This window comes from Nematolebias whitei, chromosome 4 (genome assembly GCF_014905685.2).
Source record: "Nematolebias whitei isolate Nwh7 chromosome 4, NemWhi1, whole genome shotgun sequence".
NCBI lineage: Eukaryota > Metazoa > Chordata > Actinopteri > Cyprinodontiformes > Rivulidae > Nematolebias > Nematolebias whitei.
The window spans coordinates 16,563,913-16,578,633 of record NC_056501.1 but is presented as its reverse complement, the minus strand read 5'-3'; the positions used below and the strand labels follow the sequence as shown (position 1 = coordinate 16,578,633).

Genomic DNA, 14,721 nt, shown 5'->3' with positions numbered 1-14,721 from the left:
TAGTGGAAGTTATTTTGAATAATTTTAAAGGTAAGCATTACGAAGTACGAAATCAAACACAAAAACGCCTGATCCCGGTAGTTTAATCCAGTAGTATTAAACGTAATTCTGAAGTGTGGGTCCACACTCAGTGTAAACAAAGCGCTTAAAAAAAACCTTATGAGTCACATGACCTACATTAGGCTTCTGTCTGGTGTTAGGTTATTAAAATTATTTGATGACATCATATTATGTTAACAGTAACAATAAAGTCTTAATTTCTTTGAACATCCCATTCTAGATGTGTCAGACAGAGGGTGATTGTTTTTTGCTGATAGATACACTGAAGCTCTCATTTGACCTAGTGATAAACACAGCTGATTCAAGGAGGTAGTCACAAGATAAGTTGATAAACAGAGAAACTCACAAGTACAAACTGTACAAATGCTTCCTCTTACCATATAAGGGAATCATTCGTCAGAAATATGGGGTCGTGTGGGTGTCTTCCTTCAACAGGATGTTGTCACAGCCGTGTTTTATTGGATGGTGTCCCCAGGAGTGTCCAACCTGAAAAGCCATTAAATGAGGCCTAAAGGACCTCCCCAGATGTTTAGACCAATCAAATAGTTGCACATTCTCAATATAACTCTGTGTAAATGATGAGTTTGTCATCTTTTTCTGGGTGGGAGCCAGCAACAACTCATGGTGAATCACTCACATGTTGACTGCAGACTCCTGAACAGAAGAAAATTATTAGATAAGAAAATTAACATTGGTCTGGTAAGTGTAACATTTTACATTTGAGCTATTTTCAGACACTTCAGCTGCTTTAGCTGCCCACTGCTCCACCTGGGTTTATTCCAGGTGTGATGGGTTAAATGCATAGAACCAGTTTTGCCATTGTATGGGAACATACAATGATGACAACCCATAGCACTTTATTTTATTATTATTTCATGATACAGTTTGTGATTGTTTTGGATGGAGCAGGTTGAGACATGAGAGAAAAAAAAATCTCACTACTGACAAAATGATTTACATCTGAATTTATTTTTTTTTATTTTAACCCTCAATTGTATTTTTCACTTTATTACCTGGCTACCACATTGTATTATTTAAATGCATGATCACCTCTTACAGATCTGCATCAACATCAGATGATTGAGACTCGCATCCACAGAGAAACATGATGGACCCTGAGGTGTCTGTGCTGCTGCACTGTGCACACTGGAGGGGGCTGCTAGAGACTCAAGTACAAGTGGAGCTTTCTGAAAGGTATTTGTGTTTCATCCTGTTCATTTAAACAAACGTGCATGTGGTTATGTTGCTGTATACTTAACATTGAGTAAAATTATACAAACAAAAATGTAATTGTTATCATTTCAGAAGTGTTTTCTTTTTATCTTAGATTTAACAGGCAGACAGATCTGCATCTAGAGCATCACATAAAAGAGGTTTGGGCTGAGCGGCTATCCAAGGAGCCGTGGCTTTTTAACGGCGCCAAATTCAGACTGCATTCATTCTGCTTGGCCTCCCCAAAACATCCACATTACACTCAGGCCTCCTGTGTCCCCCTCCTGCACTGTGCAGAGGAGCAGGAAAAGCAAAGAGGGGATGGTGATGCAGCTCGGCATGGTGTGGACGTGAAGAACGGTTGTATAAATCAGACAGAAAGTTTTGGAGGATCAACGGGCTCTGCAGCCGATTGTCACTCACACACCGGGCCGCTCCTCATTCTGAGACTGGGCCTCACCTGCTACAAGGACTACCTTGGAACAAACTGGTCATGTCAAGTGGCAGAGCTCCGTCGGCATGGAGAGGAGGAGTTCGGTGATCCTCTGGCCCTGCTGGCCCAGCCTCTCGGTGTGGGCGCAGTGATGTGCACTGATGACGGTCAGGTGGTGCTGATCAGGAGGAGCCAGAAAGTGGCTGAGGCCGGTGGGCTCCTGGACATTCCTGGAGGTCACCCAGAGCCCAAGGTAAAGGGAATTAAAGTTTCACTTCATGAAAAGACTGTGTGTGTTTCTTATTTATGTTTTCTCTGCTCTCCACAGGTGGTGTGTGAGCGTTTGGGTCAGGAGGTGTGTGAGGAGCAGATCAGTGTGGTTAAGATGCAGCAGAGACCGGAAGCCATCGTCTCAGAGCTGTTCTCCTCGGTGTGTGCAGAGATCAGAGATGAGGTGGGTTTGTCAACAAATTTTAAGTCGTTGTTGCTTCATGTGGCTCCAACCTAATTGAAATCTCTCAAGGACCTAAAAATATGATTGAAGTTACTCATTCAGGTCAAGAATTGTTCTAGAATTGCGCTGCTCAAGGTGGCTGCATGGGAGTAGCTGTTACATTCATTCTGGGGTTATTGCTTTTGAAAACTTTATTTCCTCTTTTTTTGTCTGAATGGCTTTTTTTTTGGGGGGGGGGGGGGGGGGTGATTACTTCTCTGGTATCAGATGCTGTGCAGCTGGAAGGATTTTCACTGAAAACCTTTTTACTTATGGACATTTGTTATGAAGCGTAACCACGACAAGGTTGTTGTTACAACCAGGAGCAGCTGATTAATATCTCAAAGCTCAAATAGTACCTCAAATGCAGCCCCAAATCCCAAATGAGTTGTAAAGGAGGTGCCGTGGATGCATCGCCGTCTACCTGGCGGAGTTGATCAAGTGACAGAATGCTGAGATCCTTGGAGCTGGCAGGAAACGTGGCTCATGACAAGAAGAAGACCAGGATCATCCCGTGACACCTGCAGTTGGCTGGCTGCGACGATGAGGAGCTCAACAAGCTGCTGAGAGGAGTGGCCATCGCAGGTGGTCCTGCTGCCCAGGAGGACCGAGAGGCCTGCTGGGTCCAGATGGACCGATCGGCATCTGCAGCCAGTTTCTTCAGATCCACTGTGGTACGGACTGCTGCAGATCCTTCCTGCCCACAACCATCAGCAACTCTTAATGAAACCAGGATGATGAGCTACAACATTTAATTTCCCTTTGGGATTAATAATGTATTTTAAATTTAATTGAATTTGAATTACAAAGATGATGGTTTGGTTACATTAAATGTATCTAAATTATAATGAGCTTTGAACTCGCTTCATAAAACAAAAATCCAGTCATCTGAAAAAAGAAATTAATTACTCCATGTTGCAGATTTTGACGCTGAGCCAACAAATTTAAATGCTTTGTGTATGTGCAGGTGATAAATAAATATATTTGTGAATGGGTATTAGGTCACGTGGGTAATCAGCTGTCTATATAGTAGGAACCTTTTTCTTTGTGAGTCAGGTGTTCCACCCGAAAGGGGGAAACAGTTTTTTGACCGCTGAATATGAACCTGTGTTGTAAACGGATGGAAACGTTGTGGAAATATGTATTGCCTTTAAATGGACACGGATGAAACGTAAAGAATAAATGGATTACCTGCAAACGAGCAAGGACGGCTCTGACTTTTAATTCATCTGACAAGGTAACAATCAGCGCGTCGACAATACCCCGGTGTATCACCTCAGTGGCTTAAAGCATTGGCTTGGCCTCTACACTTTGTGTTAATTCTTTACCGAAATGCCAAATTTAGTGAAACTCAGCGTAGTAGCTTTCTTGATAAAGATGGTTCTGTCAAATTATCTTTTTTTAAGGACATTAATAACTTTGAACATTCAGGGGCTGTGGTAGCTCAGTGGTCAATGCCGCAGTCTCGTAATTCCGAGGCTGCAGGTTTGAGCTCAGGTTGCGTCAGAGAGTGCATCTGGCGTAAAACAATTGGCAAACCTTTCATGCGAGTTTGCTCAAAGTGGCGACCCCTGCAGAAGCCAACACGTGAATAACTGTAAACCCGCTCTGTTTCCAGGTGAATATTCCCGTGAGCTCGCTCGGCGTGCCCGTCCTGATGGGCGTCGCTCTGAATCACACCAGTGCTGGAAGGCCGAGCGCCGAGTTCTACGTTAGGTTTGTTCAGAAACAAACGTCTGTTTTCTTCTAAAGCTGAGCTCCTCTGTATAGCTTCTGGGAGGAAGTCTGTTTAATTACACAACGAAAATATATTAGTCAGTTTACTGATCTAAAAATATAGACTGACGAATGGTTTCGCAAAAACAGGAACTCAACTGGAGAAAAATAGTAGCCAACACTTTGAAGAAGAGCTTCTTTTTAATTAAATGGCAAACTAATATTAACATCCTAATCCCCTGAAAGTCAGCTGTTGGGAGGTAAAAGCTTTTTAAAGATCTTGGTGGTTTATAGAAACTGGCATGACCACCTGGTTTAAGTCGCCACAACTGATAAAGATCTAATAAATTCAAATTAGATCAATCTCCAGATGTGTTTCTGTGAACTTGCATTATTATAAAGAACTTTATAAATAACACTAAGCCACTTATCTGTGCATCCTCAGTTGCTCATTGCGTTCTGATGAAGTGAGAAAGTTATACTGGAAAGGAGGAGCCGAGGCCAACGAGTCCACGGACGTCGTCTTCCTCAGCAGAACGGTCGGTAGCTACTGATTGATGAGTTACTTCCTGTGGCTCATCTCCACAAGAAGCTGTCCTGTTTCAGCTTGAAGTCCACAGTAGAGTACAACAGGAAGTAAACTGCACAAGTTATTGACATATTGTGAAGTCAATTCTGGTTGTTGCAGGAGGTTTTGCAGCTGAACCGAAGCAGCCCTCTTTGGTCAGAGATGTGTCCCTCAGCAAAAGGAGCCGTGCTTCTTTATCAGACGGTGAAACCCGATGAGGAGCGGGCGGCCAGAAAACCGCATCGCAACGTGGATACAAAAGACCAGACCAGCTCCAAGTGTTCAAGTTAGATTTATTCACTTCAACACTGGTGTTAAAACTCTGCAAAATACTGTAAATTTATCCATTTTTGTACTGTATACAAACACGAGTTTAAATTTATCAAAATACTTTGAATTTTAAAAAAATCCTTTAAAGTTTTTTTTTGTCACTGAAATAACAAAAATCTTTGAATGTCGACGCAGAAAGTTCAATATTTATCTCCGGACATTAAAACGGTGCTGATATTTGACATCAGTGGTGTTATCATCCGCAGCAGCAGCCACTCCCCCCCCCAGATTTCTTTACCAGTAGCTGTAACTCTGATCCTGGTAAGGTACGCTGCACTGAAAGAACACAAACAGAACAGTGATGTGAGAAGTCAACATGGAAGGGGTTTGACTCTGACTGAAAAATGCAGCTGAGGTGTAAAAACAAACAAAAGCAGCTCTGTGCAAAAAGGAACTCAAAAGCCAAACACAAGTTTTATTTAAAATGATCTGATTAACTGGTTAGTTCAAGCTAAAATAACCTAGAGTGACACAAATTAAGCATTTAGTTGTATCTAATCAGAAATAAATGTTTTAATACAGTCTTTATCATTTTTCTATGCAATCAAAGGATAATTATTCATTTCAATTCAGTTTTAAATTATTATGATAATTTTTTAATTAAATAAATTATTATAAATTATTAAATAAATAAATTGTAAATAGATAAATTATTTGAATATCATGCAAAAAGATCTGAAGCTCTTGACCTTGACCGTGGCTTTAAGAATCTGTTAGACTCCTGGCAAAAACCAACGCAGACATGTTCCTGTTTTTAGTCTCTACATTTGCCTTGTGATCTAGATGTTTTTGCTACTTTTTTGCCATCTTATTCGTAAAAGAATAAATAAATAAACCTGTATGCCTTTTTATTACTGTCTATTGTTGTCATCATTCTTTGTTGAAATCAGGTCTCATGTAAATGAGTCCTCGAGGCTCAATGGGATTAACCTGTCTAAATAAAGGTTGAATGAATGACAATTTTTAATTATATTAAGGCTGAAATGTGTAAAAATAAAATAGCAACTAGTTATATTCATCACCAATATTTTAATTTCCCCTGTTAATAATAGTGTGAATGTTTATGAAGCATTCACCCTATTGTGATCCATTTTTCTTCCACATGTTTACATTTTTGTGCTAAATTCTTTCTGCTAATTTCAGCTTATACTCCTTTAAGTTTACCGTATTTGTGCAAGTTTCAGCTTTTTAAGCTACTTTTTTAGCTGTTTTCATGTTAATTTTAACTTTTTCAGCTAATTCCACATTTTTTGAACTCATTTAAACTTTTTTCAGCCTAATTCAGCAAAATTGTGCTCTCTCCACTTCCTTCTGGTAATTGAAGCTTTTTTCTGCCTTTTTAGCTACTTTTCAGCACTTTTCTTTCAAATTTGAGCTTTTTTCAGATAAGTTCAACTTCTTTGTGCTCATTTCAGCTTCTTTCAGCCTAATTGGACAAACATGTTTTATTTCTTCTGCTAATTTAAACTTGTTCTGCCTTTTCAGCTACCTTTTTAGCATATATTAGCTATTTTCATCTGTTTTCAGATAAATTCAATTTTTTTGTGCTAATTTCTGCTACTTTTAGACAAATAAATTATTTCTGCAAATTTCAGCTTGTTATGCTCCTTTCATCTTATTTCAGCTAGTTTCAGTTATTTCAGCTATAGTAGCTGAAATAACTGAAACTAGCTGTTTTATGAAAATTTTAGCTTTTTCAGATAATTCCACATTTTTTTTCCATAATTTCAACTTTTTTCAGCCTAATCCAGCAAAAATGTGCTCGCTCCACTTCCTTCTGATAATTTAAGCTTCTTTCTGCCTTTTCAGCTACTTTTAGCTAATTTCAGCTTTTTTTTTTTTTTTTTTAGCTAATTTCCTAATTTTTGTGCTCATTTCTGCTTATTTTGACCTAATTCAGCAAATATGCGTTCTTTCTGCATCTGTTAATTTAGGCTCGTTCTTCCATTCCAGCTACATTTCAGAATGGTTTTTTTTTAAGCTAGTTTCAGCTAATTTTCAGCAATCCAACAATTTTCAGTCAGGTCCTCTGGACATTTTTTTGGGGGCTGAAACATTTCACCTTCCATCCAGAAGGCTTCATTAGTCAAGGAAATGCACAACACAAAACTGATTCTTCCCCCAACAGCTTACTCCAAAGTGGAACAAACCAGTTATGTTGGTGCTAAGATGGACTTTTTTTGATTTTGAACCAGTTTGACATGACTGCCGACGAGGGAGAGGGTCGGCACCAGAGGAGGGGGCATGCCAAAGAGACCATCTTAGCACCAACATAACTGGTTTGTTCCACTTTGGAGTAAGCTGTTGGGGGAAGAATCAGTTTTGTGTTGTGTTTCCTTGACTGATGAAGCCTTCTGGATGGACGGTGAAACGTTTCAGCACACAAAAAAAGAAACTGTCCAGATGACCTGACTGAAAATTGTTGGATTGTATACCTGGATTATTGAGCATGAACTTTATTGGTATTTTTCAGCAAGTTGCTCTGCAGTAAGGCAGCATTCACACTGCACTTTCACAGGAAATGCAATGCATCTAGCTTGATTCAGTTTTGAGTCACAGAGAATAAATCTGTACATTTTTTTTTAAATAAAGTTACAAAGCATTTAATTAAAAAATGTAAAAAGACATCCCTTCTGAGAACGGTCCTCAAACAAAAAATGTGTTGCCGGCTGGTTTTCGCTTTGCATGATGATACTCACATATCTTGGCTGCTGGCTCCAAGTTTGCGTGTAGGTTCTTCCATCATTCCAACCTGCAGACAAAACATCAGCCATTACCTCTGAATGTAGCATCTTCTAAAATATGATCTATCATTTCTCATGCCAACCATAAAGCCCGGTCCTCTGTGAGGGTGGTGGGAGTTGAAGGTGGCGTCTCCTCTTGTTAAATCGTGGTTTCTTTTTCTCTTGTTGGGGCACAGGGGGCAGCAGTCTGCGAGCTTCGTCCTTGTACTCCTTCAGGAGTGCTTGTGCTTGTTCCTGTGACAGTTCGACATACTGCAACTCCTCCAGCAGGTCAGCTTGTGGCTCTGGAAGGCTGCAGCTAACTGAGGAAAGAGAAAATATTTTTACTGTAACTGTTTTTAGGCTCTTAGGTGAAAAGCGTTTTACGCAATCTAAACCGCATCTATGGATTGCACCGTTTTATTTTGTAGGAGGGCTTTATTAACACATTAAAGATTTTTTCATTGAGCTGAATCTACTTCAAGAAATTCTAACTGGCATACAAACTTATTCTTTGGAGTATCACACTAATACATGCCTAACACATTGACTAACAGAACATAAGTACTTCTTGTTTTCCTTAAAGTTATTTTTCTCCGTAGGAAGTTGCTGAATGAGGTTTAATATATCAATATATCAAAATGGGCATTTTGTACCATCCTAACATTCAGTTCACTTGACTTTTCTTATAAAATAAGTATCACCTTGGAGTTTGAGCAGTGCCGTCTCAGGGATGTGCTCTCCGTTATTCATCCGATGCTGGGACAGTCGTCTTCTCCACTCGTGTGCTGAAGGGAAGACCACCACCACTTGGCGCATGAAGCCCGCAAACAGCTGCAGCTTGTAGCGACGTGCAGAGACGAGGACGTTGCACTGGGAACGGAGAGGATTAGGGTGAAAACATCTTTCTGTGCAAACGACAACCTTGAAACTGTCAAACTGAACCTTGCAGGTGAGTTCAGAGCTCATGTCACTCCAAGGTTAAATCTATTTTAAATTTAGTGGAGTTACCTGATCAAGGATGTAGTTTCCAGGGGTTTCTGCTGCCAACTTGATCAATTCGGTCAGACACTGAGAGGCCTGCTGCAGCCTGTTGTCTCTGTGACCCCCACTCTATATAAACACACACACACACACACACTTCAGCTCAGCTAATCGTTTTCAGTTCTAAACATGAATCAAAAGAAAACCTGAAGTTTTGACTGACCATGATGCATGCGAGCAGCTCCTCTGTTCCCAGCAGTCTGTACTTCCTCTCTGGATGTTTCTTCATGTGAGTTTGGACCCAGAGGCTTTTCCCAGAGCCAGGAAGTCCCACCATCATCACCACCTGCAGCAACAGACGGATCAAATGTTACAATAAATTCTCATTGTGCAGCTGGGTTCCTAGAGTGTTAAACACGCTCTCACAACCTGAATCTGGACTAAATTAACCGTTTAGACAAACTAAAAATATTTTTTATAGACAATTGTTGGCTTCTACAACATGGATGCATCTGACTTGCTCCATTGCTCCCATGGCTCCATTTTTATTTGGTTTTCCACTTTAACTAGTACTAGGAAACGGATACGACCATCGATGTGGTACTACATAAACTGGAGTTCTAAATGAGCCAAGCTGGTGTTACGGTTCAAAAACGCTGCAGACAAGTGAACGTAAAGAAACATCTCTGCAGCAGGATACACAGCACATGCCTTTTATAAATTAAAAAGTCCAACTCAAACATTATTTGGATCTCTCCTTTTAGATTCCAGAAAGTTGTGTGCACGACTAAAAAAAAAAAACAGAATGTTTACTGAGTAATCTTTCTCTGACTGGAGTTGAGCTCTGCATTGTTCAGTTTTTTAAACTTTTCTTTAAAGATCACAAGCCCTTCAAAAAGTCTACTGCAACCTCCTTCAGGGCAATAACCACTTTATACGCTTTTACACATTTTAATTTTAAGTTTTAAATTTAAATTTTAATTTTTTAATCAGGTTTTTTTTTTATTAAACACTGGCTCCTCACATGTAGTGATGACAAATAACTGGCCTTGCCCTAATCAAGAGCATGTTGTCTGTAATGAAAATTAAAACAAAGAAAAACAAGTAGTTCTAAGTAAATGGGAAAAAAAACAGTTAAACCTCTGATAATTCTCTTTATTTGGGTGTAACACCAAACTGAATTTGACTTTTATAAATCTGAATGAACTACGGTAAAAACCTACAAACTAGTTTACCAGACTGTCTCTCACCTCCCTCTGCGCTCTGGAGGTAGGAGCTGATGTGGAGCGCACTCTTTGCCCAACAGGGAGAGCTGCCAGCGGAGTAAACCCTGGTGGGCCCGGGTGCCATTGAGGGGTCGCAGGGTCCAACAGCAATCGGACCGAGAGGCTCTTGCATAGTACATGAGGGAACACGGGACGACCACGCAGCACAGAGGCATCAAGGGAAAAGGCAATTCCCATGAAACAGCTGTTCTTATGGAAAAAGAGCTCAACAGCGCCATCTGTCGAAAAAGACTGGAGGTGTGACGGTACAAACATGGATGCAGGATAGAAATTAGAAAAAATACTTCAGTACTAGAAACAAGAATATATAGAAAGATAATAACTCACAGCATAACAGCCAATGATGTCTCCTTCGGAGAAAGGTTCACCATACTCCTCTTCTTTTCCACCAGAAACTTTTTTACTGCGCCCATCGTACGCAAAAGAGCGTTCATCTTCGCCTGATAATATGAAACCCGTTATTAATCAACTAAAGGCCGTTCAACAAATATGAAAACATTTTCAGCCAATCTAATCCTTACCCAGCAGCAGAGAGGTGTCAGCTGTTGACCAGCCCACTCTCAGTCCGTACGGCTCTCTGACCTCTTGGTCTTCTGCCTCTCCAGCCAACAGCTTCCTCTCCAGCCTGACCTCAAAGCCCACCCTGCCCTCCTGCACACCATGGCTGAGCCTGCAGCCGGACCACAGCAGAGGGAACCGATCCCAGAATCGTGGCTGCCCACAAGATCCATCCGGACCCACTTCAAAGTGGAGGTGACAATCATCTGAGGACACAACAAGTACAGTCTCTGGACTCTTTTCATGAAAATGTCAGAGAATAAAATATATTACAGAAAAAAGCAACTTAAAAAATACTTAAATCTCACATGTGGCAAACGTGACTTTATCTTCGTCACGCTCCTCTGCAGCTTCCTTCTCCAGGGGGCCCTGAGGTGATCTGGCTCTGGTTTAAGAAAAAGAGACTCTTTCAGAACTCTGTTCTAATCAAAGATCCTCTTAAGAACAGTTACTGCTTGAAAATTAATAATAAATAAAAAAAACAAGAAATATTCCAGCTGAGTGACAAAAGTTAAGTTTTTTTGGGGGATTCAACACGTCCACAGTTGGTAGAGCAGCTGCCTCTCGGCGAGAAGGTCACCGGATCAAATTCTGGCCGGGGGCCTTTCTGGGTGGAGTTTGCATGTTCTCTCCGTGCATGCGTGGGTTTTCTCCGGGTGCTCAGGTTTCCTCCCACAGACCAAAAACATGCATGTTAGGCTGATTGGTAACTCTAAATTGTCCCTAGGTGTGAGTGAGAGCGTGAATGGCTGTTTGTCTCGATGTGTCCCTGTGATGGACTTGGACCTGTCCAGGGTGTCCCTCGCCTCTCACACAGTGACTGAGGATATGGGCACCAGTGGCACCAGTGACCCGAAAAGGAAGAAGCAGGTAAAAGATAATGGATGGATGGATGGAACATGTCCACATTTGGGGATTTAAGTTTTGCAAGTAGCAGGTTTGTCAACATGTGCACAAACAGAAAAACATCATTCATATCCATAAATCTCATCTTGCCTTAAAGTTAATTACAAATGATTACTCAAATTTTAACTTAATATAGAATATTAACAGAAAAAACAACTCTAACCAATACTTAAATAGTAGTAATAGCATCTGTTTCCAAATATTACTTCTTCATTTTATATCAGATTAAAAAAACAAAAACAATAAATCACACAATAAATCTCTATCAGTAAAGGAGTCATAAGTGACTTTTACCTTGTTTTACACTTTAAAACAAAGAATATGATGTTGACAAATCTTAAAATAAAAGACACAAACTGTGATTTTTACCATGTGATAGGCACAAGATGTGAAGTGGGCTTTTAGAATAATCTTCACATCAATAATATAGTTTAGGCACTAAACTGTGCACCTGAGCTTCAGGCACATTCATACATTTCCCGTTTTGTGACTTGTAACCTTTTAACAAACACAAACTCATCTGTGTTTTGTTTTGTCACAACATTACTACCTACCTTTTGTATCTTATCTCCTCTTTAAACTCGTAGAAAGCTCTTCCTCTGCTAATATTCTCTAACGCAAGGCTTTCTGTGTGTCCCAGCACAGCTTCCCCTGCCAGGCAGAGGGGCTCAGACTCTAAAACACACCCAGAACCCTCCTGTACTGTTGACGGACCAGGTTCTAGTTCTGGTTCAGTCTGGGTGGAGGTGTTTGTGTACTGTCTGACAGGGTCTACTTCACAGCGCGCAGTAACACGGCCCTCTGACGGAGGCTCCACGGTCTGCTCCGGTACCAGCGGGCTCTCGTTCAGGTGTTTCGTCTTTTCTTCCGCGTTGTCCGAGTCCCGTCCTGCCTGTGATGCAGACCACAGTCTGTCCACCAGCTCAGCCTTCAGCCCTCTGGGGTCCAAACCGAGTTCAGTAAGTCTGGACCGCAGCTCAGCCACTTTTAACTTTTTAATATCTGGAAGCTTCATTTTATCGCGCGGGCATAAACTATAATAAACATGCAACGTCTTCGCCTAAAAAAAAAGTACAAAGTGCTAAAAGTGTATGCGAAATCCGTGATTAACTCAAAACATCAGTTCAACACGAAGCCCTGCACTCTGATTGGCTCTTTAGTTCTTCTTCGAGGCGGATTAGACCTTTACACCGACCTTTACTGACACCTAACGGCAAGAGACGGTACTACACCCAGCTGTTCAAGTCTATTACTGTACTGTACTTGATTTTTAAAACTGGCCGAATCAAAAAGACACAGAAATGACTCAGAAATTGCAGAAAGACATAACAAACGTATAAAACAAAGTGAAATCTACTTTTAAACGGAGAGTGACACGCCATCATGGAAACACGAATAATATTGCTGTAGGCTTTTTAAAATTATTAGTATGTACTGTACATCTTTGCTTTGAGGATGCTGATGGAGAAGTACAGAGAGGGTCAGAAAGAACTTCATTGTGTCTTTAGAAAAAGCATGACAGGGTGCCAAGAGAGGAGGTGTGGTATTGCATGAGGAAATCTGGACTGGCAGAGAGGTATGTAAGACTGGTACCAGACATATGAGGACAACAGGACAGTGGTGAGATGTGCTACAGCAGGAGTAACGGATAGCTTCAAGGTGGAGGTGGGATTGCATTGATGATCGGCTCTGAGCCCCTTCTTGTTTGTTCTAGTGATGGACCGACTAACAGATGAGGTCAGGCAGGCATCCCTGCGGATGATGTTTGCAGATGACATTGTGATCTGTGGTGAGAACAGGGAACAGGTGGAAGAGAACTTGGAGAGGTGAAGGTATGGACCTAAAAGCAGAGGAATGAAAGTCAGTGATAGTAAGACAGAGTACATGTGCATGTGAATAAGAGGAAAGCAGGTGGAAAAGCTCTGTTAAGTTAAATTTGTAATATGCTGTGATTACATCTCTCTTGTAAATGAGTCCCTGAGGCTCAATGGGATTAACCAGTATAAATAAAGGTTGAATGAATCCAAAAATTGTAAGACCAGTCATGAAGCACATGGATTATTTTATCCTGACCATTATTTTACTAATCACTTTAATGAAGAAACCACTTTTTTAATAACTCCCTGGTAAGTTCAGACATGCCATGACCAGCTTCTGTAGTCTCCTGCTGATTTTTTTAAAATAAAGTTTTAACTACAAAATAATTCTTTTTTAAAGAAAATGCATAGCCCCATTATAAACTCTGAGTAAAAACAGGATAAGTTGATTTGTAATAATAAAAAAAATCATATTTTATAATCCAGGTTCAGTTTAAATACTTAAATTTTTTAAATAAGAATTGATTAAGGTAAAATAATTAAACAATTAAAAAATAAAACATTGGGAGTGTTTTATAAGTTCTGCATATTGTCTTACACTAAAATCACTACTCAGGTTAGATATATATTAGTTTTCTTTTTTTCATTTGTCTCAATAATACAATGCATACGTTTGATCAAAATTGCATTAAAAAAAATGCACAAACATGTACTTTTATCTGCTTATTTTCATGGTTTGTCAACCTTTTCTTTTTTTTTTTAAATTAATGTCAATAGAAGCAAAAACATAGCACTCAGAGTGCACACCTTCACCAGGACCCCATCACTCACGCAGTAACATCTTATGCACGGATGGATAAGAATCTACTAAGCTACAGTTTTACAAATGCTGTAAAGAAAATTTGCCTACAACCAATTTATTTGCATAAAAATAAAAAGTTAGTTGTTTTTTTTTTACAGGTAAAATGATCAGTTACATCGATCAAATTCATTAATCAGACTGTAAACAGTTTATCTTGTTAATTCAGATATTTACTACATAATAATAGATTAATAAGATATAATACTCCCCAGATATAAGGGGAGTGGTGGCGCAGAGGTTAGAAAAGACGGGCCTGTGATCGGAAAGTCGCAGGTTCAACTCCCTGGACTGACATCAAAATGTGGGTGGAAAAGGTGAAACACCCACACCTGCCTCCACCCTCATTTGCCCCACTCTGGGCCCTTGAGCAAGGCCCTTAACCCCCACCATCTGCTCCCTAAAACAGCTCTCTCTTGAAAATAAGTTCTCCTGACTCAATGAGACTACCTGTATAAATAAAAGGAAAGTTTTACAAAATCATTTTTTCAATGAGATGATAATTAGTTTGAATAAGAACACCATTAAATCAGTTCAAACAAACTTTATTCATACCGGAAGTGATTTATTTAAAAACAATTCAAGGCAAATGGAAAATGCACGATAGCGGTTCAGCCCAAACAAATGCGGTAAAAAGCAGGACCACAGACAGTGAAAAGTAGAAAAACACTTCGTATAATTCAAGTAATAACAAACACATGTTCTCCCTGTATTTCAGATTTCTAGCTCTGCTGTTTGAGTTTCATTTCAGCTGCTCTGGTCAACATCAACAGTTA

At 40.1% G+C, this 14,721-nt stretch overlaps 2 protein-coding genes across 2 annotated transcripts; one reads left to right on the top strand and one right to left on the bottom strand.

The window, feature by feature from the left end:
- The first annotated feature begins 1,150 nt into the window (after positions 1-1,150).
- On the top strand, positions 1,151-4,844 carry nudt22 (nudix (nucleoside diphosphate linked moiety X)-type motif 22). The gene is made up of 6 exons (XM_037675783.1): positions 1,151-1,254; positions 1,388-1,958; positions 2,034-2,159; positions 3,817-3,914; positions 4,360-4,453; positions 4,603-4,844. Exons 1-6 carry the CDS (start codon positions 1,166-1,168, stop codon positions 4,771-4,773), a joined length of 1,149 nt encoding a protein of 382 aa, XP_037531711.1. The 5' UTR covers positions 1,151-1,165; the 3' UTR covers positions 4,774-4,844.
- si:ch211-107m4.1 (heterogeneous nuclear ribonucleoprotein U-like protein 2) lies at positions 4,759-12,381 on the bottom strand. The gene is made up of 11 exons (XM_037675784.1): positions 11,824-12,381; positions 10,672-10,748; positions 10,327-10,569; positions 10,133-10,245; positions 9,770-10,036; positions 8,743-8,865; positions 8,547-8,648; positions 8,240-8,408; positions 7,640-7,858; positions 7,512-7,564; positions 4,759-5,088 (listed from the first exon to the last, which is right to left on the bottom strand). Exons 1-11 carry the CDS (start codon positions 12,282-12,284, stop codon positions 5,047-5,049), a joined length of 1,869 nt encoding a protein of 622 aa, XP_037531712.1. The 5' UTR covers positions 12,285-12,381; the 3' UTR covers positions 4,759-5,046.
- Positions 12,382-14,721: the final 2,340 nt, after the last annotated feature.